Source organism: Phaethon aethereus (genome assembly GCF_964289735.1).
Source record: "Phaethon aethereus genome assembly, chromosome: 13".
Lineage (NCBI taxonomy): Eukaryota > Metazoa > Chordata > Aves > Phaethontiformes > Phaethontidae > Phaethon > Phaethon aethereus.
In genome coordinates this window covers 16,084,220-16,108,111 of record NC_138589.1, presented here as the reverse complement: position 1 = coordinate 16,108,111, position 23,892 = coordinate 16,084,220, and the positions used below count along the sequence as shown (strand labels likewise).

Sequence of the window (23,892 nt, the reverse complement as noted above, 5' to 3'; positions counted from 1 at the left end):
GGACTGTGAAAGCAGTTGCCACCTTTTATATTTTTATTGTGCATTTCATAAGTGCTTAAAGATACCACACAAGACTGTACGTGTTCTGTTGTCCATATGTAGTATGCCACACAGCATGAGACAGACAGACCCCCAAAATTTTTCATATTCTAATTCAAACAGACAAAAGTTAAGTAAAATAGTATTATCTCATTATACAGAAGGCAAACCACAGAAAGTATCTTAAATCACACAAAACAAAAAGGCAGAAACTGCAACAGATCTTCCAAAACAAAGTCCATGAAAAATACCATGTGCTTTTGGCAACCCTAACATTAAAAATTACATTAATCTAGTTAGGGCTTGTCAACTTAAAAATATTATTTAAAAATAAATTTTATTCAGTTCCCAATTCTGAAGAAATTCAAGAGTGAAATTCAAACAAATAGGAACAAAGGGAATAAACAAAAACCTTTTTCCTCCTTCAATATGAATTAATTGCCAGACCAGTTTGTCATAGATTACTCTTCTTTCTTTCATATAAGGATGCATATAAATTCATGAAGTTATTCTCAGAGGATGAAATTAAGTTGTCAAGATCGTAATCGATTTCAAAGGTAGGTCTCTTTCCAAAAATTACAAGAGCAAGAAATAGAGCAAAGTGAGCAGTAAGTCCCCATATCTTGAACGACATTTTATGTTCATGGTCATCATATGTAAAGCAGTGCATCCGACTTAAGTAACCGGATGAGGTTTTATAAGGCAAGGTCTTGTAATTTAAGGGCTTGACAAAGTACTCCAATGGCACGACAAAAACATGGCTCACTTCATCTGGATTAGGAGTGGCCCGGAATGTATCGTCTATAAATCCTACAACTGGTGTTACCAAGTGATTCATCTAAAAGGAAAACAAACAAACAAACCCCCCAAACAATAGGTTTTAACCAAGTAAAAGAATGTCCTTTATTTAAAAAACATTTCAGATGTTACAAAATCAGTACAAGAAACCTAGGAAATACTCTTAACTGTAATGCAATTTAGTCGTCTAACGGCAAGATATTTATATTTGATTTTAAATATATTTTAATCCATTTTCAATTTTCTTTTAGTATTTGTTAAACATGATTTTACTAATATTCAGTTCCTGTATAATCATAGAGCAGCTAAAAAGCTTTGTCAAATGCTCCAGAAATAAAACACATGCATGCTCTCTCACAAGTCTTCCTTATTTACTTTGGCGAGTTCTGATTTTAATTAATATTTTCCACATCACCTATGCTTTATCATATCTCTGTACCTATTTTGATAGGATACAGGAATTTTCCTAGGATATATAAATATCTTCCTATAGATACAGAAATAGGACAAAAGTGTATTTAGCTATAAAATATATACACTTTTTGGAACTGCTCATTTATGGACATTTTTATTTTAAATATAATCCCTTCTTCCATAGGGTTAGCATGCATAAAGAGGACACCAAAATTCTTTAAGATGTGTTGCTAATTCTATTTATTCGTACCAACAAAGCATCAGTGTTTAGTAGAAAGCTCTTTGCTTTCTACTGAAGAGCAAAACTCAACATTGGTGCTATTTGATCCAAGTCTGGAGAGACTCCATCCAAGTCAGAATCACTTGGAATGTACAGAGAAGACAAAGTAGAATCCAAGAGGTACAACGTCTGTGGTCCAAAACCACATGATCTTTTCTATTGACTGAGGCAATTTGCTGAAAATCACCAAAGAGTTATAAAAACTAAATCGATCCTTTTTACATATAGCTTCTGAACTACGTGGCTTTAATGTTATCTGTAGGGAAATTATAATTTAAGAAGTTAAATAAAGCATTTTGCAATAACATTTTAAAGGTAGTTCTTTTGTTTTTTAATGGAGGGAGGATGTTGCCAACAGTAAGTGGCTAACAGATACAAAAACAAACAGTAGGCATATTGATAAAGAGAAACCTGAAAAACAAAAATAAAGTCTTTTGAAACAGTAACCCCTCTGTACTATGGGAAAACTGATCCTATGTAACACTGAATATTGTTAGTGAAACTGACAGCCTGCCAATTTACAAACAGTGACTTACACTCCAAAAACACCTAAAAAGAGAAGTCTCTTTGCTAGAGTTCCATGCAGAATCACAGCCCACATAACCTCCAGCACTCCCTGAATTCTGCCTGAATTAAGCCTGTTTTCAGCAGGATAATGAAAGAGAAAACTTTTGAGGTTAGATCAGGCTGCTGAGGGACTTATCTGGGAGGAGTTCTGCGTGTCTCCAAGGATGGAGATTATTCAGCCTGTCAGGAAAATCTGTTCCAGTGTTTGGCTAACCTCATGGTAAAGAGTATTTTCCTTGCATCTCATTAAAATTTCCTTCACTGCTGCTTGTGTCCATTGCCTCAGAAAGAGTGGTATCATCTTCTCTATAACCACCCTGGAGGTATGTGAAGAGAGCAACTAGATCCCCTGCTAACTTTCTCTTCTTGAGGCTGAGCAAACCCACTTCTCTCAGCCTCTCCTCATAATCCACAGGCTCCAGCCCCCTTACTATCTTCATGGCTCTCCGCTAAACTCTTGCCAGCTTAGCACTGCCTTTCAGGTACTCCAGTGTGTCCCTAACTGGACATGGTACACCAAACATGGTCTCACAAACACCAAATACAGAGCAAGAATCTCCTCCCTTCTCTCTGCTGGCAACACAGGCTGGGTGCTTTAAGAAGTGGCAGTTACTTACAGTTACAGGTTTGAAAAGGTCATTATCAACCTTACAAAAGAAAATAACCCAATCTTATTTTCTAATGATATGCTGACTTACTCAGTTTGTTGCTTACTTTATCAATTCCAGGCACAAGCCTACAGATGACTTCCACCTTCTCTGGCTGGAGACCCACTTCTTCTTTAGCTTCTCGGAGAGCAGTATCAATTTCATCTTTATCAATTGCTTCACTTTTACCTCCTGGAAAACACACTTCCCCTGGTGATCTTCTCAGCTAGAATTTAAAGGAGTACTACTGTTAAATGTAAACAGTTTCACACTTCTTGGATCTACACATACACTTGCTCATATTGTAGAATCACTTTGTATTTGATTTATCTTTTCTGTCAAAGAAGCTGGAAATGGTGGTTAAGAGGTTTCTGCACATCAGAAGATATGTGCCTTATCAAGAGCTACACAAGAAAAAGTTGGGCCTATACCCAGCTAATCCATAAACCCTCACTATCGGAAATACATATATCACTTGTACAGAATTGTGTAATTCATGCTATGCATTCTGCTTTAATACTTCAAAATTTACACTTTTCATCGTATTGTTTGTGTAAGGGACTGACAGCTGAATCTAGACAGACAACTTGAATACTGATACCAAAATACTCAAGGTAAGAGCATGAACTTCTAAAATACACGTTTAAATAACGTACTTCCAGGTACGTTATAGTAATAGGCTTGCGCATCAGAGATGGCTAAAAAGCCCATTTAGAATCAGTTTATCATCTAAGCAAATGTAATTACTAGGGTCTTAAAATTTCTACACAAGACCCCAAAAAACTTCCATTTTTCAGCAACACAAAAACCAGACAAGTAAATAATCTCTGAATAGTTATCTGGGGTGGAGTGTAAAACAAGAGTTGTAAAAGAAAACAAAATGCTGGCAAGAGGGTTGTGGCAGACTCGGGTTGCTGCCTTTCCTTTCAGATAAGGAAGGGAGAGAAGAGTAATACTCCATGCCGATTGGAAAGTCACATTAATAAAAGCTGCACTGCACTGTCAGTTCTCTTATTTAAGTCATAATAAACAATCAAAGTTTTCTTTTCTGATCCGGAAGCCATCTTTTACCGTCACAGGTTTCTGGGTACCCGGCGTTTCTCTGGCACCTAAATACCAGCGTCATCGGCGGCGAAATCACCTGCTGGTACCCTTCAGCCCAGCCTGCGGCGTGGAAAGCGCCCCGAGACGGGCGGGAAGGCGGAGACTTGCGCCCACGACCGAGTCTTCCCTCTGCGCGACCCCGCCCATGCGTCACTCGTGTCCCTCAGAGCTCGGCCCCGTGCGCGGACGCCGGCCCGGCCCGCCTACCTGCATCGACCGAACAGTGAGCAGCAAGTGCAGCTTCCCCGCCCGCACCATCAGCGGCAGGAGGACGGAGGCCTTGGGCAGCAGCAAGCGGGAGAATCTGTCTCCAACATCGAACTCCTTCAAGCGGAGCCTGGCTGTCTCTTTTATGTTCTCTCTAGAGGCAAACAGAAAGGAGTGCCGTGGCTCCCCGACGCTGCACCCCGGCTCCTGGTACCCCGCAGGCAACGGCGGAGACGTTCCTCCGCAGCGCCCCAGCCCGCGGCCGCCGGATCCGGGCAGGTCTCGGCGGCGGCTGTCCACCCCCGGCCCGCAGCGGGCGCTGTAGACACCGCCCTCCCCTCCCGCAAGGCCGATGACGGTCTCTCTCTTCTCTCCACTACCTTCTTTCCGGGTTTTCCCCGCAGCTGGTGGGGAGAGAGGGGGCTGCGGGCGCCGCTGCGGGTGGGGCAGCAGCCGCGGGCAGTGGGGAAGGGCCAGGGACGACCGCTACCTTTCTAGCTCTTCCTCCCGCTCCACAGCCGCCATCTTTAGCACCCCCGAGCCGAGGGCAAACTTCCCCCTTTCCTGCCCCCGTGACCGACGGCCAGTCCCTCCAATCAACACGCGACATAGATCGCCGGGCTCCGCCTTCTGATTGGCGGCCAGCACACCGCCACGCGGGGCGCCCTCACGGGGCGGCTGCACGCGCTTTTCCCGCCTGAGGCGGTCGCTGAGGAGAAGGCATGGTCCCGTCCCCGGGCCTGCGAGCAGCCGGCGAGGGCTTCCCCGGCCAAGGCGGGCCTTAGCTGCCATCAGTCCTCGCTTCAGCTGGGAGAAACAGAAACCCGCGGAGCGGTGTGGCGGCGTGCCCCGCTGAGGCGCGCCCGTGGCCCTCCCTCAGAGGGGCGAGGGCGGCGGCAGCGAGCGGGTGGCTGGGCTCCTGCGTGAGCCGTTCCCGTTGTTTTAGGTAAGGGGTCTGTGCATATAGGCAGTAGTGTTCCTCCTCTCACACGGTTTAAGGGGCGATTATTGTGATAGATGACAGGCTCCAGCTCTGGGCTGGGCTTCTGGAAAGCACCATTGCACACCTGTCGAAGTCTGGTCACCCATAGCTGAGGACCCTTAAAAGCTAAAGGACATCAAAGACACTTTTGAAAACAGAGGCCTAGCTCAGTACTCTTAATTCACAAGGGGAAAACAAACTACAGGGCCTCAGAGCTATTTCAATAATTTGGTGCAGGTAGGAAACAGTGAGGTGACAGAGGCTGCCTCAAGTTTGGTGCAGTTTTTGATCAGTAAAATTTAACTTCCAGTTCTCATTGGGGACACATGACTAGCAGAAGTAATGTCCTGCTATAATGGTTTATCATCCAGCCTTAACAGCTAGTAATCAGTGTTACCTATGCTTAGGTAACACCGCAGTGGTGCAAACAACACATGATCCCTTCTCTCAGCAAGCAACACAACACCAGGTTACATGGAATGTCTAAGAACTAAGTTCAGTGTAATTACCTTAATGTTTACTTCCCCCCCCCCCCCCCGCCATTACATGAAAGTAAAGAACCAAATGTGTTTTCCATGTGGATAGATTTGTACAGTTGACTTAACCTCAAGTCCTTAAAAGCTTATTCAGCCATTTGTTACGTAAAGTCCATGTGTATATATTTACACACACAAGCTCACATGTAAAAATAACTGCAGTTTATATACAATCACAATGTCTTACATCATTTCGTAAATTGAAACACAAACATAATTACATACACCTGTATGTGTCCTGGCTGTCCCCCCTGTAATTCCAGTTTCACCTAAACTTGAACAGAACTCCTTCACCTTTAAGCTTTTTTACATAATCATTATGGGAAAAATATATAGAATACTATCTGTAGAAAATGTTGTAGTTCTTCAGTGAAGAGCACAATTAGTAGATTACATGTTATTCATTCACACAGCTGTACATGCCACTGAACTGTTGTTCCAGAAGACTGATGTTATCAGATCCTATATTTCTCTTTGGCTTTCTCTTTCAGAATGCAGATGTGCTAAAAAAGAAAAAAAATAGTATTACACCTTTAGTCAATCTTTACCTTCAAAGAAAATGCAAGAATGATCTTCAGTCGTATTCCTAGCACTATAAGGAAAACACACCAGAACAGTAATCTTTGCGAGTCTGGTTGCAAGTTTACTACTTGCAGTAAAATAGAGATGGTAATATAGCTTCCAAGCTCATCTGTAATTTACAGATTTATATATTCTGAAGAGGTCAGGTTTATTCAATTATTGTATCCTTCTTCATATTGCTTTGCAATAGCATAGATCCATTTTGTGTCTTTAACAGAACTGGTTTGTCATATTAAAAAGGCTTTCAAGGGAAAAAGCTTTTCCACTGAACCAGATTTAAGAAAATGCTTTTGAAAACTAAGGAGGGAAAAAAAAGATCAGCTCTTTCTATCAAGTTATGCTCTTTCCAAGACTACTACTCAGTGCAGTCTAAGGAGACTATAATGGAACAAAGGAAAAAAGATCTTGGTGGACATGTTATACCGTGTAAGAAAAATCATCATTCACGGAGTCCACACACAGCCATCTTAAAGACTTGGCTAGAAAAGAGCAACGTAATATTTCACTAAAACAGACAAACATGAAATCAAGCCAAATTTAAAGTTAGTTACTTTTCAGATGGGGCCAGCAGATTGTATGCTGCTAACCATCCTGGAGGATTCAGAATACTGTACTGCATGGCTGGGCCAGAAGACTTGTGAAGTAGATTCATAAAAAGGTAAGGCATAAACAAGTTCTTATACATTTACATTGAATTATCAGCTTAGCATATTAATAATGTTTTTGCCTTTTTAATGGAAGATTCTAGTCAGATTTGAAGTTTTGTTAGTTGTTGAGAAGCTCCTGGTATAAGCTAATATTCTTGCTCATTACCTCTGGTAACAGTCGTACATGTAACAATCAAGGCACACATATACGTACTTACGTTTAGATCTCTGAAGTATTTGTTATAATCAAGAGCATATCCAACCACAAATTTATCTGGAATTTCAAAGCCTATAACTGTAGCAAAATACAATACTTTTTATACTTGGGTCGTGTAAATAGCTTTTAATTACACAGTTTGTATTCAACACGTTTCAGATATTTAAGAGTAATACTTAACAAATACATCATATTGCTTTCAAGGTACTTAGCATGCTTCTTTAAGATTAGAGCCGTAAATTGATGAAAGAAGTTAGAATCTATACCATACCCATCAGTTAGTAATACAATTAAAATGTTAAGAGAATGCATTTCAAGAACAAAGTAAGTATTTAAAACCTACTTATGAGGTAGTCTCAGGAGAGGGAGGTAAGGAGTGAGATTTTACCTTTGTAAAATTAGATGCACTGCAACTCAGTAGGGATTTGGAGTTTGAAAACAAGGCAAGTTTAATGCAGAGTGGAAACAAATGTCTTTTAGGGTCAAAGCCAAAAAATACAAAGTTCAGGTTTGATTCTGTTTCTGGTATCTGGTAACAAATACCCAAACTTGCAGTCAGATCAGGTGGTTACAAAGTTTCAGCATGGGATAGCTGGTTGTCAGTTTACAAATTTTTATGTATTTTCTCCCCATTTCTTTTGGCCTTCCTGAAACTTTGATGTCAGTTTTCAGACTTACTGCATGAAGTGAAATTATGAGATTGTATTTTGGACAACCAGAAAAATGCAGTACTTACAGTCTGGTCTATAACCTGGACTTCCATGTGTCCTTTTAATGAGCAGGCTGTAAGGTAGAACAGAGAAGGTTATATTTTTTAAAATACGTCTTGTGCTAAGGTGTATACTTCACTTCTCCCACCCCTCCCCATAAGCTTCTACAATCATGCAGTTAAATTGAAACAGTGAGATTATTGTAATAGAAAGAAGTAGCTTTCAGCCTTATAATTGAGGAAGAAGTGAAGATTCTGATCTGGGTTCATTCTGAAAGTCCAAATGACTACTTTTTACATTTAGTTCTTATCAGTTTGTCCCCCAAATAATTATTTTTTCATGTAGCAATGTACCAGCAAACTAGAATAGCACAGACAGGTAAGCAAGTTGAAGTGGCATGTAAAGATTTGAGCGGGAAGAGAGGGAGAAGAGGACAAGCTCTGCAATGTTGCTACAATTTCTTCCACAAAGTCATATCCGTTCTTGCTTTTCCTGTGCATTTCTGAAGAAACTGAGAACCTCCTGGACATTCGCTAGAAGGAGCATAACTGGTACATAAAACCAGAAGTGTTTTTTCAAAGCATCATGATTATTTGTCAGACAGGGATATTCCCAAAAAATTGCTTTTAGAGATCATCTAAAAGAAGATCTAGAATACCACTTGAAATCATCTTGCAAGTATGGACAAAGTCTTAGATTCTGAAAACTTGTATGACTGAGGATATTAAGAAAAATTCTGAGTGTTATCATTCTAGTATTGAGGCAACTGAGAAGGTGTTAGGAAACCTATGGAAAGAGCTGAATTACCTTCAAACTTAAGGAGGTAAGGAACAGGGAATCCATCAGACCTTGTGGACTGTGCAAAGAGCTAGAAAAGCTTTTTTAAATTCATTTTAACAATGAAGGTGGTAGTGCATATGCAAATTTCCCACTTCCATAAATACTTGGTTTTTCCATTAGTTGGGTAAGGATTGCGTGCTGCTTTTACTTCCTCTTCCCCCAAACTTCAAACCAAACTAAAACAAACACACACCTACCAGCACACACTGGCTATTCACCTAAAAGATTTTTCTATATGTTCTCATTACAATACATTAATAAGTGGCCATATCATTATACCTCACAACTTTTACCATCTTTGGTTTGTTGTCTTTTATTTTTGAAAGTAGTGCTTTCATTGTTTTACCAGTCTCAATAATATCCTGAAAGAGATAAAAAAATAAATTATCCTCTGAGTCTGAAAGATAAAACAGACTGTCAGTAGATTAATTTAAAGCATAAAACCCAGTCAGCACCCCTGGCAGCACAATAACGTAATTAATTGTTGTTTTATATGCAATAGGTATTAACTTGCTAAGTGTGGAGAAAAAAGTCTGTGTTGTTCCTCCCCCCCACCTCTCCAATCCTTACTTACCTCTACGACTAACACATTCTGGAAAAGATCACGTAGGGAGAGAAAGAAAAGAAAACATTTACATATACAGCCAGGAAAAGTTTGCACTACAAACTTCAGTTACAAGTAAGTTGCAGTTGATTTTCAGAGGAGCTTGTCACTTAACTACATACATTATTTTAGTGCTTTCTGAAGAGTCTTTCTGTAAGTATTTATAGAAGCATAAAATACCAGTTTCAGGTTTTGTATATTATTCTGTGTATAGCAATAGCAGTCTAAAACTACGCTACATGAGCTGGTTTAAGATGGTTCATTTCTGGGGGCTGTGGGATAAAAAGTGGAGTACGTTCTTTAGAAGCACTCAGTACTGATCATATCAATTTTCCACTGCGATCAGTGGGAATTACTCACTGATTCAAACCATGGCATTTTAAACCAGTGTTAAGTGGATGTAAGTATGTAGTATCATAATCTTAATACGGAGTTACTGGAAGATAAGAACTGTTCTTTCCCCTTAAAAGCTGAAGATGCTAATTCATACCTTCCCATTTAGTGTAGACAGTTCCTCTCCAACAATACTGATTTTTTCTGTAAGTGAATCATCCTCAAAGGAGAAAGGAGAGAGGGAAGTCACATAAAACATGCTCAAAAGTGTTACCTTGTTTGTGTATGAATGGTGTGCTGCTCTTGCTTTTTGCCTATGAAATGACACGTGCAGCTTTACGCAGCACTCCTTCAGTAAAACAGCTTTTAAGAAGCTGAGAGCAAGAGGAGAAAGTGAAGATGTTTGCATGGAAGAAGAGTACATCCATATTCATGGAACAGACATCATTGCTTTTAGCTATTTTGTTACCACAGATTTATTTTAGAATTCCATGAAACATTTATAGGAAATTGTAAGCTGTTGTATTTAGCATGGGGTAAATTTTGATCAGTGCACAGAGCTCTAGCCTTCAAAAAGAGCAGAAGATAAAACAGAAAAAAATAGCATGTCATTGCTTTACAGTAGTTGGCTCAGGCAAAAGATACCTGTTCCCCAACAGACAGATTATGAAAACAAGTCTCTCCAGTACTATCTGCAGGAATAAAAAAAAAAATAATAATGCAGAGGGAGACAATAGCAAGTCTCTGATGCTGAGCTCCTCTCCATCCTCCCTCCCATCAAAGAGTGCTGTGGCAGAGGCAGAGGAGAACCTGTATGGAAGCTTTGGGCTGGAGAGGAGGATGTCGGAGACCTCACCCTGGCTTTGTCATGTTAAGTATTCTGCTATATGTTCATTCCAGTGAATATAAAATGTGCATCTGATTGTTTGGGCAGATAGGTAGATGAGTTGTTTTTCAGTGTGTAATAGAGTTGCTTTGAACAAGATATATGCATAAACTCGATTTTTGTGGAATTTTCATTTAAACTACCAGAATGTAATTTTATGAGGGGAATTCTTTTTCCAAGGCAGAGAAAGTTGCTTACACAGTAGCTTTTTATTCTAACAAAATCCACAGTAATAGGCACAGATTTATCACCATTTTGATTTAGTGCTTTTATATGGTCCAACAAATCAGCAAAGAATTTATAGCCTCCTTTAAGGACACAGAGCACAACAATGTGATGGCTTCCCATATCTTGCATGATATCTCTAGCCAAACGTTCTGTCCTGGAAGAAAAAAACAAAACAAAAAAACCCAATACAAATCCTTTTAAGTGTTTTGCATATCATATTTGTTAGTCCATACATTAAGCAAATGTCCAGCTTAAAATTCTGATCTTGCTGTTAAGTTTTTATAACTGGCAAATCATGACCACATTAAGATGTAGGAAAGTTAGTTACATATTTGTAGTTCACAAGATGCGTACTCCACTTGACATACTGTTGATTTAATCCATGTATCTAAACAATGTAGGATAGGAAGGCTTAAAGATATTTGAGATAACATGGAAACTTAATGGGGGTTGTGGAGGAATCCCTTCCATAAACCTCTTCTTGCGTTAAACTCCAGAACACAAGTGTTACAGCTGCAGGGTTTCCATGTTTCTCATGGGCTATGCAGGGTAGGACATCAGTCTTTTCATTTGGAGGGAAATGGATCATTGGCATCCATTTGTTCAATACTCTTTGTTGATTACCTTCGTACCTGTCCAGGATGAGTCCGTGAGGAATGAAGACTCTTTCTAAATCTTCTTCATAATGCTTAGGAATGCAAAATAGATTTTTATTATAGCCACTTTCTTCGTCTCTTAGCTGCAAGGGAAAGGGAAGTAGCTTTAAGAGTAAAGACAAGGCCACACAGGAAACAACCTTCGAGTCTCTGATAATGCAGAGAAAGACTCCTCTCCCCACACCCCACCCTTCCCCAATAATGTGTCAAAATAAAGATATATCTGAGAGTGTTTGAACCTTCTGATAGAATGTTTCACAATCTTTCTGATAATTCTGTGATTCTGTGACTCAGGAACTAGTATATTTGTCTGAGATGTAAATGGATAGATAACTACTTCACCTTAGTCATTATAAGAGAAATTCTCAGCCATCAGCTCATAAAAAAACCAAAACCAACCCTTGTATTCTCCATTTCCCCTTCTGCAGAGTGCAGTACCTTGCTTGTGTGGTAGATAAGCAGAAATTAAAATTTAAGGCAACTAGATTGGGATTACAGCTTAATCTGCAGTCAGCAGGTGACTTTAGGACGCTGCACAGAATCACAAAATCATTAAGATTGGAAAAAACCTTTAAGATCATCAAGTCCAACCATCAACCCAACAACACCATGCCCTCTAATCCATGTCCTGAAGTGCCACATCCACACATTTTTTGAACACTTCCGGTGATGGTGACTCCACCACCTCCCTGGGCAGCCTGTTCCAATGCTTGACCACCCTCTCGGTGAAGAAAGTTTTCCTAATACCTAGTCTAAACCTCCCCTGGCGCAACTTGAGACCATTTCCTCTCGTTCTGTTGCTAGTTACTTGGGAGAAGACACCAACATCCACCTTGCCACAACCCCCTTTCAGGTAGTTGTACAGAGGAATAAGGTCTCTCCTCAACCTCCTCTTCTCCAGACTGGACACCCCCAGTTCCCTCAGCCACTCCTCATAAGACTTGTGCTCCAGACCCCTCACCAGCTTCATTACCCTTCTTTGGACACGCACCACCTTAACCATAATTTTCCATTCTGTAAAGAGTGTCTTCTAAGTGTAAATTCACAACAGAACTTTTGACAGAGGTAAGCACATACCAACCATCAGCTGTCTCAGAGGACAGGGGAGATGACTTACCCCAAAGGAAAAGCTTTGAGATGGTAGTGGGAAGAGGAGAAGCTGCAGAAGGTGCCCATAGGTGGGAGCCAGAGACCTGCTGAGCTGCAGTTCAGCTCGTTGTACTGCTTGCCCTGCTAGCAGATTGCTCCTCAGCATGATTGGGGAGAGACCATAGCTACTTCCCACAGACCATAGCTACTTTTGCCATCAGGCTTTAGGATTACAGGGTTTTTTTCCAACATGCTGGCTCCAGGCTGTTGCACCCAGAGGTGTCTAGATGTCTAGAAGTTACATACTCTCCATTTGGGCTTCTCTTTTGACTAGTCTTTTGACCCCAAACAGATCTGTGTCTTTGGATTCTACCACCCTTCAAGGCCATAACGGATGCTTTGGTCTTTGTTCATTTATGAAGTGGAGGTACAAAAGCAGGCAAGAAAAAAAAATGAGGTAGAAACAAGTGTGAATAAGAGAGCTAATATGTAAGTATTAGAAATAAATTTAAAGAAAATCAAGTCAGTGATATTTTGTCACATCTAGTATTTCCCTGTTATTATTAAAAAATACAGAACTAGTTGAAAGAAAAATTCAAAGCTGGCTCAAAGCTTCACTAGTGCAAAATAGGTTATCTACACACCAGTTGCATTCAACAGAACTTAGTACAGTATAATTCAAAATATGAGAGTGCTGCATTGTGCAGATTTCTTTGGTGGAGCACATGTTCCTAATAGCATATCGTCTGTTTATTGAGCAGCAAAGTAGGTAACTACTTCAGTAAAAGGCAAAGTTTGAGAGGAGTGGTTTTTAGTCAGTGTTCTTGTGGAGACTATAAATCTTGTTCACCTCAGACGTGGCATGCATAACACCCCTGTACCAACTGTGAAACATCCTTTGATTTTACTTTAGACTTCAAAACCAAGGGTTTGGTAGCTTGCTAATGGACAGCACAGGGCTGTGAACTTAGGCAATAATAGTGTAAAGTTTTGCTAACACATGACTTAACACCTGCAAACTCTTCAGACAGATGAATTGTTCTTAGTTCTCTTTTTTTGGCATAGGAGAGATGAGTGCTTAGGAAGAAAGGAAAAATGGACTGTAGGGAACAAGAGTAGGTTATCATTTGCAAAATTCACAGCAGCCACAAATTGAGATAACCAATTACTGCTGTTTATTTTAAATTGGCTGCAAATATCCCACTTCATTTGAAGATAAAAATAGAGAGACAGGCGTTAACAAGAATTTCAAAGAACAGATTATCTTAGTACAAGGCAATGCATATAGAATCTCATCCTGGCTGAACTAACTGTATTCTGCAAGTACTCAAAGTTGATAGGCCTTGATGTTCCAAGTTAGACTTACAGAACAGCCTTGCAGTTGAGCACCATTTAGAGTGTCAGCAGTACTATTTTGCCTGGTTTAGTTACTATTTTCTTCATGGCTGAAGTCAGCAAAGTAAAAGCTTAGGTGAAGGACTGTTTTCAAGTTAAGTTTGTTCATGCTTTATTAATCTTGGAAGAGATACTGGCCGTTATACTGGTAGCAGCTGTAAATGAAGCTAGACAGTACCATCTACGAGCAGACTTCAATGCAGTGCAGCACTGCTTGTTGTTGTTTTTTGAGTGTTATATTAACCATGTTAATAATAATATTATAATATATACAATATAATATGTGTATGATATAACCGTGTTATATTATAAATGGGCTCATTTCTGCCAGTCTGAGATTGCTAGTGGTGACGGGCAGAATACACATACAGGGTACAGGAGTCTGTCAACAGCAGCAGGATGTAATCAGAATGACTGGTCAAAGTTAAAAGACAGTGTTTATTTGAGACTGCTGGAACATATAAGCATAGTTTTCATTTGGAGCGCAGAAAAACACACCTTTAAAGGCTAGTCAGTGATGTGATAAACGGTTTAAGACGTGCTGTAGAGTAGGTCGGTTGTTGTTTGGGTCCTATCCCTGTCATCCCCCGTACCCATCTGTATTGCATTTTGCATAACTGCAATTTAAATGCAATGACTACGCTACCTGCAACTTGAGCAGTTTTTCTTTTGCCCAATCCTGATGCCCATTGCCATACTTAATGGACTTCAGTCTTACAGTTTGCTTTTGCAGTTATAATTTCAGCTTTCATCTGCACAGCAAGTTGAAGTTCAGCCTTGTTGCCAATGAATTTAGCTTCCTGCTGCATTTGATGAGAGGCATCACAACTGGTTCAGCTCAAGTAAGGGATGAGCTTTGTCCATATTAATCTAAGTATTGAATAAAGCTGATCTGGAAGCATACAGGTGTGCTTAGTGATTACTGCTTATAGCTACTCTTGAGTTCAGTTTAGTACCTTTTATTTGGCTAACAACTGTGCTCATTGAGACTATTTTGTGCAAACAATGTCTGCTACATTAATATCTTGTTTGTTGCTATGTGTGAAGCACTTTTTAAGGTCTGCTGAAAGGTTCATAAACAGAGCCTTAAGGATTGCATCAGTTTGAGCACCACATCACCATAGCAGCATGCTGCATATACCTTACAGGCTCATAAAAGCGTTTGTATTATGGTACATGCTAAATAATACAGCAGCATCCCATTATAATAAAGCAATCTACTAAACTATCACACAAAGTCATTAAATTTTTAAATCACAAGCTTATAACTTGGGGAATTAGTTGTTTAATTTAGATGCAGTCTCATCTGTTGTTCATTTACTGATGTAGGTTTCTGAGTTTAAAGGGGAAAACCCAACAAAATTAACTACAGCAATTATGTACAATAAAGAGATCCATAAATAAGTTGTTTCATCAACACAGAATGAAAGATTATGAATGTAGGTGTATTAAAGTCAAATAAATAATGTCATAAATCCATAAAAAAATTGAGTCTATTAAGATGCCTCTGTTCTGAAAGCCAGTTTTTCTCCTGAGTAAATATAAGAAACAAGGCCTTTCATTAGTCAGTATTTCTAAATGTTCTACTATTTTTTTCTGAAGCTAACCTCTCCACTACCCAAAGCTTCCTTCAATCAAATAACCAAATATAAGTGCATTATGCTTTCTTACCTGCAGTCCGTGAGCCATAACCTTACTTTGAACTATGCTATCAGAAGATGAGTTGGTATTATTACTGCAGTTTGTCTTGCTCTATTTTAATCTTGCAGTCAGATCATGACCTGCTTCTAAAAGGTCAAAATTGCCATCCTTCCTACAGGAAGCATTTCTTCCTTCTACTAATGCACTGACATGACAATCCCATGTTCATTCTTAATCAGATTAACCAGAAATAAAATAGACATTAGCCCTCCTGCAACCAATCAGTGTAAAGATGTGGGGAACGAGGGAAATGCAAAAAGGAAGTACATGAATCAAATTAGTGGGAAGGACTAGGTAGGGTAGTGTTTTTTTAATTGAAAACACAAATCAGGTATTTGGTCGTAGCGGGTGGTAATTCAGTGGTACATGCATAGAAGGTATACCAGTTTCTTACACAATATTTGAACATCCATTGTTGTGATAAAGTCCACATCTTTTTAAAATTCTTGTGCTAACTTGCTGTCAAAAATCAGTATTTGAATAAAGAAAGACATATTTTATAGACTACTTGAAGCAGAGGTCTGCAGCTGTAGAGACATGATGAACCCTGTCTGATATTATTCCAGGTCATCCTTTCATAAAATGAAGGGGTGATAGTTGCAGTAACATGCTCCACATAATTTAAAATCAAATTGCATTGACATTCACTGTAATCTGATTATTTTAGTGTACCAAACTGCGCTATTATCTGAGATTAAAATCAAAGTCTTAGATTTCTAAAAATTAATCCTACTAACAAAATGAGCTAAAGTCAGCTTGCATACAGTGCAATACCATGCATACAGAATGATCTTACCAGACTGGGTACGTTTTATTAATTCAACTAGTTTAGTGTTTTCTTGGGGAGAGGGCACATTAATGAAAGAAGATTTTTCTCGTTTCTTCCTAATCTTACAGATGCTTTTCAAATCATGGCTGGTAACACTTGGGATAATGCAGAAATGCTCTTCCAAGTGTATTAATAGGCATATCCACAACTTTCAGTGATACCGTTAAATAGTAGTACGATTTAGGAACTATTAATGCCTTGAGGCTACTTGGCCCCTATTTTATGCAGTTAGCAATACTGTTACTGAAAAAGTCAGCAAGAAAACCCTCTAACACTTAGTTTGAAGTTTTATAAGGCAGGCATTCTTTATTGCAGTACTGGAGACAGGGGATAACTCCCCCCAGTGTTTCTGTCTTGAGTTTCATAAGCACTTCTTTTATTGTAACAAGCTATACATATTCATTACATTTTCTGAGAAATCTCCACCTTCCTGCCTATCTACTACATTTTCAAAATGCTGGCGTTGCAAAACTACACTACGCATACACGGGGGTCTCAGGTGGTCATCAGTGGTGGTTTGGGGAGTTAGCCCCCTACTCCTTTTTCCTTTGTACGGTCACAGGTCTCCTGAGGATAGTTTCTTCTCCTTGAATGTTTGCCCCTCTTGTACAGCCAAGCAATTCTTTCATATCATCCTCGTTTCAGCACTCCTGCTAGGATGTTTCTATTCTCAAGATTAAGATATCTTCTCTGTATTCATTAATCTCTCAGTCCTTGCTCTTAACTCTTCTTTGTTTTAATTTAATGAGGCCTCTTGGTTCTACACGCATGCTTTCCTTGTGATTAACTATTTACACATAGCTGAAATGTTAGCATTGAGGCAAGTATAGCCTAAGGATTCTAAGAGTAGGTTGTTAAACATAATGACAGTTATTAGGCTAAAGAAGTCTTTAAAAGTTAAACTATTCATGTAATCAATAACCTTCCAGAAAGTACATAAATGTATCAATACCTTCCTTCTATAAATTCCCTCTTGTACTCCCTACATTACATATGTGAGCTCCCTATCTTGTGAAAAACCTTGCTTTTCTAATTCCTAGTGTAAGGTGCTCCTTTCTAGTTGGTAGTAACCTGTGTTCAAAAACCTGAAGAATTTCCTTGACAAAATCCTCCTTTGAAAAGAAATATTAACAAAACCTATACCTGTGAACAGTGATGGCTGTTGTTTGAGCAGAGATACTCTCCCTTCCTTATTCTCAGGTGCCAAAATGAAGGTGAACAGCAGCACTGCTGAGGAACTCATGCAAACAAACGTTGCTTATCAGTGCTTGTGGATAAAGTGAGAGAAGGAAAAGGCAGGGGGGACTCCCAGACTAGTTTGTGTGTTTCCCCTCTCCTTGAGCTTTTCAACCCAGTGTAATTTAACTGTCCTGAAAGGGTGTTGGTGCTCTAGAGAGCCCTGAGAAGATGATGCCATGATGGAATGTGAAGTGCTGCAATATTGCTCATACCAATTGCCCATGTATCACAACCAAAGCTTTATATGACTGGTTCTAGGATTTAAATATTTTTTTTTTCCTAATTATTTACAGGAAAAAGAGGATTGTAGGTTTCATTTGTTTGTTGGTTCTCTTGTAGTTTTCTACATTTAAACAGAATTTTATGTAGTTTTGCAAAAATCAACAGTATGGGTGAGAGTGCTTGTTTTAAATCTCTGTCAAATGAAGGGGCTAATTATTGACACTATCTCTGTTTAAAATTTCCAGCAGTCTAACTGAGCACAGTTACTTAAACTACAGTGAAGAAACAAATACTGTGTGCATATCTGATATGATTTGTAGCACAAAACTTAGCTCTGCCCTGTTCTCTATATTATGTCATTTTTTGCATGCTTAATCTCTATATAGGGGAACGTTGACTGCAGACCACACATACTAGGCAGCCTTCTCTCTGAACAGGCCACCTTAAAATATTCTCAAGTGTAGTATGTATGCTTTGGTTCTGTCTATTAGAAGACCACCTCTGTTTTGTAAACTACTTTTATAAATCCCTGAAGTCGTTACTTGAGGCAAATTTGATTCCACATTACTCACATTTTTATAAATTATACACTTGACCTTGCAAATCTTTGTGTCTCCTTTAGGCACCATACTGTTTGATCTAATTTGAACTGGTTCCAGTTCTAAAGTCCTGTTTAATTTTGTTTCAGAAAAAGGATTGCAGAATATCCCTCCCACTGACTTTATTTCTGAGGTTTTACTGCATTGGATGTATTGTCTGAGCTACAAATGAGCAGTGACCTTTTCACTAGAGTCCATGTTTAGAAAGAGCAGAAGAATTTCATTCATAAGGGGTGCATGCATATATATACAGGTATTATATAGTCATATTATTATTATTAAATTTTCTTAATAAGTACTGGTTTCTCTTTGGAGGAACTGACAACAAAAGAGACTGTTGTGACATTGCTTTGTGATGTGGACATCTGTTCAGCCGGAATGAGATTCCTGTAATTGAACTGGGAAAATAGGTGTATTCTACTAAAATCTGCATAGATGGAAAATTTCAGCAGGCTACCATGTGGCCTCCAAAATTTTAGTAAAGGATTCATGAGAAATAGTCAGGTCAACAGCCCATATGGGGTAAAAAAGTAGATTTTGGTACTCTGGGAGACTTGGAATAGAAAAGTTTAGTTTTGGGAAAAACATACACTTTCACTAAGCTTTAAGATGGTTCACGAAGCCTCTGCTTGCTCTGTCTGAAACTCAGAAAACTACTTCACAAGATGATATTTGTTTGAATGAATTTAGGTTTCTCAGTGAATTCCATAGAACTATCTTAAGTAATCACATATCACTATCACCTGGCAAGTACTTGAAAATCCAGTAAATGTGTTAGTGTTTTCAATTACTAGTGGGCTGAGATTTGCATTATGAAAGTTTCTGCTACAATGAATGTTTTTATTGTCACATTCTGAAAACTCACAGGTGAAAGGTTCATACTAAGACAGCCCTTTATTATTGCTGAGTAATGAGAATAGAATGTAGCCAGCTGGCATCCTTGGATGGTTTCTCAGTTGTGAATTATGTGATCATACTCCCATAGGAAAGAACAAAAAACTTTAAGTGTGTATGTATTTGTTCCATATATGAGCCCCAGGTGCATCGTTTAAAATTTAAATATTTGGGGAAAACCACTGAACCAAGCAAGTTGAGTGTCCATCTCTTGCCCTCCTCTAAATAACAGGATACTGGAAGAGTCAGTAAGTGTAGCCCATACAAACAGACCACAGATTAATTAGATCAGCGCTGACAGCTGGGTAAAACAGCAGCCAGTCAATACAGAAGAACAGTGCGCTTTTCCCTGCATCTCTTCCCTGAACTACTGAATCAATAATCAGTGTTTTCAGGACATGATTTTGCTGTCTACATACCTAAGTTTGCTAAACAGTTTTACATTGTATTACAGTTTGAAGTAACTGGTTTTGAGACTGCTGCAATAATTTTAAAGGTCCTCAAGAAACATTGTATAGGCATTAATTAAGTCCTGACAGGCATTTCCTTTTAATTATTTTAAATCAGAAAGAACATACATGTTATTGGATGTATTGTACAACTGTTCCATTAAATTGCTAAAAACTTATGAACAAAACATCAGAGAAAGTGTCCACTAGAGGGAAGCCTCTACCATGGAAGACAGTACTTACCAAAGGGGAAGAAAAACCTCCATTTTGTGAAGTAAACTTTCTAGACGAGGAAACTCTGTGTTCAATTAGTAAGTATACAGATATCTCACCAAAATACAAATACAGTCAGTTAATTTAAAACAGGCATCTTAAATATTTAGACCCGTTCTGAACTTGTATAATTGTGCATTACAGGAAAACTGCTCAGATTTGCACCGCTAAAGACTTGACCCATGGGCTCCATCTTCCAAGTGGCTGAGAAAGCCTTAAATTGATACTGAGCACTTGTATTCACTGACTGATGTGTTATTAGGAAACCTGATTAATACACTTTGAAATGGCTAGACTTCAGTAATTTGGAGCCCATCCTAAATCTGTTTTTTGTTTGACACTTTTAAGTCTTAGATAAGACCAGCTGTTTAATTGTTTTGCTAAAAAGCTGTTTGGAAGAACCACACTGCACATCGTGTGGTAAACAGTGCACATTTACAATTAGAAACAATTAGAAACAATTTCACAATTTTAAGTCTTTATCATATCTACTCCTGTAGATTATGTAGCTCTTTTACATAGAAAAATTCATGATATGAACCTTCATACTTCCCTTGGCTATTTTCTCTCTGGTCTGGATATGAGATTTTTATTCTTTTACTGAAACAGAAAAGTGATCTAAGTCTTGACCAATATTGTATGTTTATGAATGTTGTGCTTGAAAAGGTCTTCTGCTTTTACGACTCCTCAAATGCCCCCAACATCTAGCAAACACAGACTGATTGATGGCAGAACTTGAACAAAACACCCCTGTAAAAGGTGACTCAGGTTTAAGTTCGAATAATTCTTGAAAATACCCTGACACCAGTTCTTAAAAAGATGAATGGCAAATTCTGCAGACTCAGACATTCTGATTGCTGACCTGGAGGAAATGTATAATATTTATTAACAAAGTCTTTCCGGCCATAACATAAATGGTGGAGTGACTGTGTGAAGGAAACCTTTATATACCTTTAGCTACATTTGTTTTGTAGATAGGAAAAATGTTTCAGTCTCCTGGACTGTCTATATTAGAAAGTCATTTTGAGAGAGGATCTGGTTAGGACTAGAGCAGAGAGACAAGGCATCAGGACTTCTGGATTTTATTCACAGCTCTGACACACAGTTTATTTGCTGTACGACTGTGGCCAATTTATTTTCCTGACTGCTCCTGTTGTACCTCTGACCTTCCTATGTGCCTGCTTTTCCCCCATTGCCTGCTGTAATCAGCTGACCTGAGTTTTCTGAGACTTCTCTCCTGTGGACTATACAGGTCATTGTTATTTTTGGGAAGGTGCCATTTAAGAAACACCATTGCTATCATTAGCTAGTGGTCCAATTAATGATTTGAAAGTATTGTGGTCTATTTGCTGGAATGTTAAAATACAGTTGTTACAGTTTAATATGTCAGTAGAGCAAACATGAGTTGCTCCATAACTGCCATTGTGTCCAGTGTGTCTGATCAAGTTCCCCTCCACCCCCCAACAGCTGGAGGAATTGTTTTACCTAGGGAGCAATGGGTGGTCCAGGAAGCAGTCTGCTCTACTCTTGGGGAGCTGGACTCATCTTCACTACAGAAATGTTTAATAAAAATATTTGTTGAACAATGGCTTTATCTGAGTGTGTGATCACAGCTGTTTTATTTTAGCAACGTAACAGCAATAACAATTAAATCCATATTCCTCCTTGGATATTTATTTTCCTGAATTCATTCTTAGTGTGAGTTAAAATAAAACTGCATGTAGTGGATTTCAGATTACTTGTATTACCTTTGTATGATTTTTCTATTACTTGAGACCTTAAAACATAGTATAAAACTACATACCACAGAGAGGCAACATTTTAAAATATTCTAAAATTCTTCCGTGTAGATTTTTCTAATCACCATTTTTAATTGTTAACAATGTTCTGTTCTGCAAAGCCATGTTTGACTGTTAGAAAAGCTAAGTGCCATCTTCCCATAACAGCATGTAAGAAAAATGTGGACTATGCATTTTGGTAAAATAAAAAGAATACTCTTTTAAAATACCATGCAATTACTGCATTCAAATAAAGATAGGTCATCTCTAAATCTAAATTTTATAAAACCAGCTATTTCAGTGTTGCCAGTGCCTTTTGTTGAGATGTTGAATAATGAAGATGACACTTTTGCATGTGCTTGCGTAGAAAGATTTTACTGATGCTACTTGTGTTTACTTACAGGCAATTCCAGTGGTTGGCAGCTTGCAGTGAAGGTCACTGCTAGTGTGCATTAGCTGTGCTGGCTTGCTCACAATCTAAAAAGGAAATTCAGTGCTGGTCAGTACAGTTTCACAAGACAATGGAGGGAAACAAAAGAAAGCTTCTTTACTGATTCTCATGTTTTCAGTTCCTTCCTCAGATTTCCATTAAAGTACCCCCGTTACTGCCTGTTGAATCTGATGGCATAGGTGACTCTTTGGAATCTGTTTACAAAGTTGAACATCTGAATTCCATAGGGGGCCTGCACCATTGTAAAGTTGGTAAATCCTAGTAAAGATCTTCATAGAATCATAGAACAGTCCAGGTCGGAAGGGACGTTGAAAGACCATCTGGTCCAACCTTTCATGGGAAAGGAAGGCCAGATGAGATTATCTAGCACTGTGTCCAATCGCATCTTGAAAACCTCCAGTGATGGGAACTCTGCCATATCCCTGGGGAGGCTGTTCCAGTGAATGATTTTTCTCAGTGTAAAAAAATTATTTCTTATATCAAGATGAAACTTCTCCCAGTGCAATTTGTATCCCTTGCCCCTTGTCTTCTCCATGTGGTACTCGGTGAAGAGAGCGCCCCCGTTCTCTATGTAGCCACTCTTTAAGTACTGGAATACTGGAATGAGGCCCCCCCTAAGCCTTCTCTTCTCCAGGGAGAAAAGACTTTAACTCCGTAAGTCTTTCCTCATAAGGCAAGTTCTCCAGCCCTTTGATCATTGTCCTGGACCTCCTTTGGACCCTCTCCAGTATGTTATAATAAGCCTTTTTCATACCACTGAAAACTTTGACTTTTTCCACTTCCAGCACTCCGGTTTCATGCATTCACTCTTCTGGCAAATTTCCTCTTATTCTAGTAATGAGAGAAGAACTTCCCTTCTCCTAATATCCTGTCACCTTATTCAAACTCGTTTCCACTTGGTTCTTGCATCTCACAAGTAGTATTACAGCTTTTCCATTTTAAAAGCATAATCTCATTCTCTTTATTAGGTACCACCTTTCTATTCTCCCATCACACATCAACTCTAATTTCTCTCCATTCACTGAGTTATCTTCATGGGCAAATGTTAGGGCTCTCATTTATTAATTCTGCACTCATGGCAGCTTTTGACCTGGTTAATGTCTTCCTCCTCAAACACTTGCCCTTGTTTTGCTTTTGATTTTGTTAACTTTTTCCACTCAACAATTTCTGATGTCCTCTACATATTTTATTTTTTCTCACATTTTCTTTTATGAGGGAAAGCTATAACACAAAAATAAGCAAGACCCACTTTCAACATAGTTCACTTTTATCCCCATTAGAGATAATAAAACATTTTCCTTAATTGAAAGGAATGGATTATGCCCTTAATGCACATCACACTATGTTTCCATAATTTGATGTAATATGTTTTAATTTTTCATTTGGTGCTGTGATGGATGGTGTGAATTATTGTATAGTTGTAATTATTGTATTCAGGTATTTCTACTAGAGTCCTCTGCAGGCAAAAGCTTCCAGAGACTCAGAGTAGCTCACCACATTTCTATCCTGTACATATACCCTAATTCAGTTAATTGCTTTTTCTTCTATATCTTAGACTGGCAGATTTTATATGTATTTAATACATATATTTTGCCAACCTAAAAATGAAACATGGCTTGTTCATGGCATTTGGCAGCTGTTACTGAAACATGACAGGAAGTTGGAAAGATGTTATGCTGGAGGTTTCTTATGTTTA

The 23,892-nt window shown here is 38.8% G+C and overlaps 2 protein-coding genes across 2 annotated transcripts in view; both read right to left on the bottom strand.

Moving 5' to 3' along the window:
• Window positions 1–493: 493 nt before the first annotated feature.
• On the bottom strand, window positions 494–4,848 carry NUDT7 (nudix hydrolase 7; the record flags this gene model as incomplete). Its single annotated transcript, XM_082005650.1, has 4 exons — window positions 494–877; window positions 2,813–2,971; window positions 4,057–4,375; window positions 4,547–4,848. 4 exons carry the CDS (start codon window positions 4,846–4,848, stop codon window positions 494–496), a joined length of 1,164 nt encoding a protein of 387 aa, XP_081861776.1.
• Window positions 4,849–5,838: 990 nt separating this feature from the next.
• LOC309409490 (hypoxanthine-guanine phosphoribosyltransferase-like) overlaps window positions 5,839–23,892 on the bottom strand; it is a gene marked incomplete at its 5' end in the record, with an annotated part of 82,001 nt that continues 63,947 nt past the window's right edge. Inside the window, 8 exons of the mRNA XM_082005649.1 lie at window positions 5,839–6,077; window positions 7,022–7,098; window positions 7,757–7,803; window positions 8,850–8,932; window positions 9,145–9,162; window positions 9,665–9,727; window positions 10,592–10,775; window positions 11,254–11,360. Coding sequence (XP_081861775.1) covers window positions 6,030–6,077; window positions 7,022–7,098; window positions 7,757–7,803; window positions 8,850–8,932; window positions 9,145–9,162; window positions 9,665–9,727; window positions 10,592–10,775; window positions 11,254–11,360 — 627 coding nt within the window. The 3' untranslated portion in view covers window positions 5,839–6,029. The remainder of the gene's footprint in view (window positions 6,078–7,021; window positions 7,099–7,756; window positions 7,804–8,849; window positions 8,933–9,144; window positions 9,163–9,664; window positions 9,728–10,591; window positions 10,776–11,253; window positions 11,361–23,892) is intronic.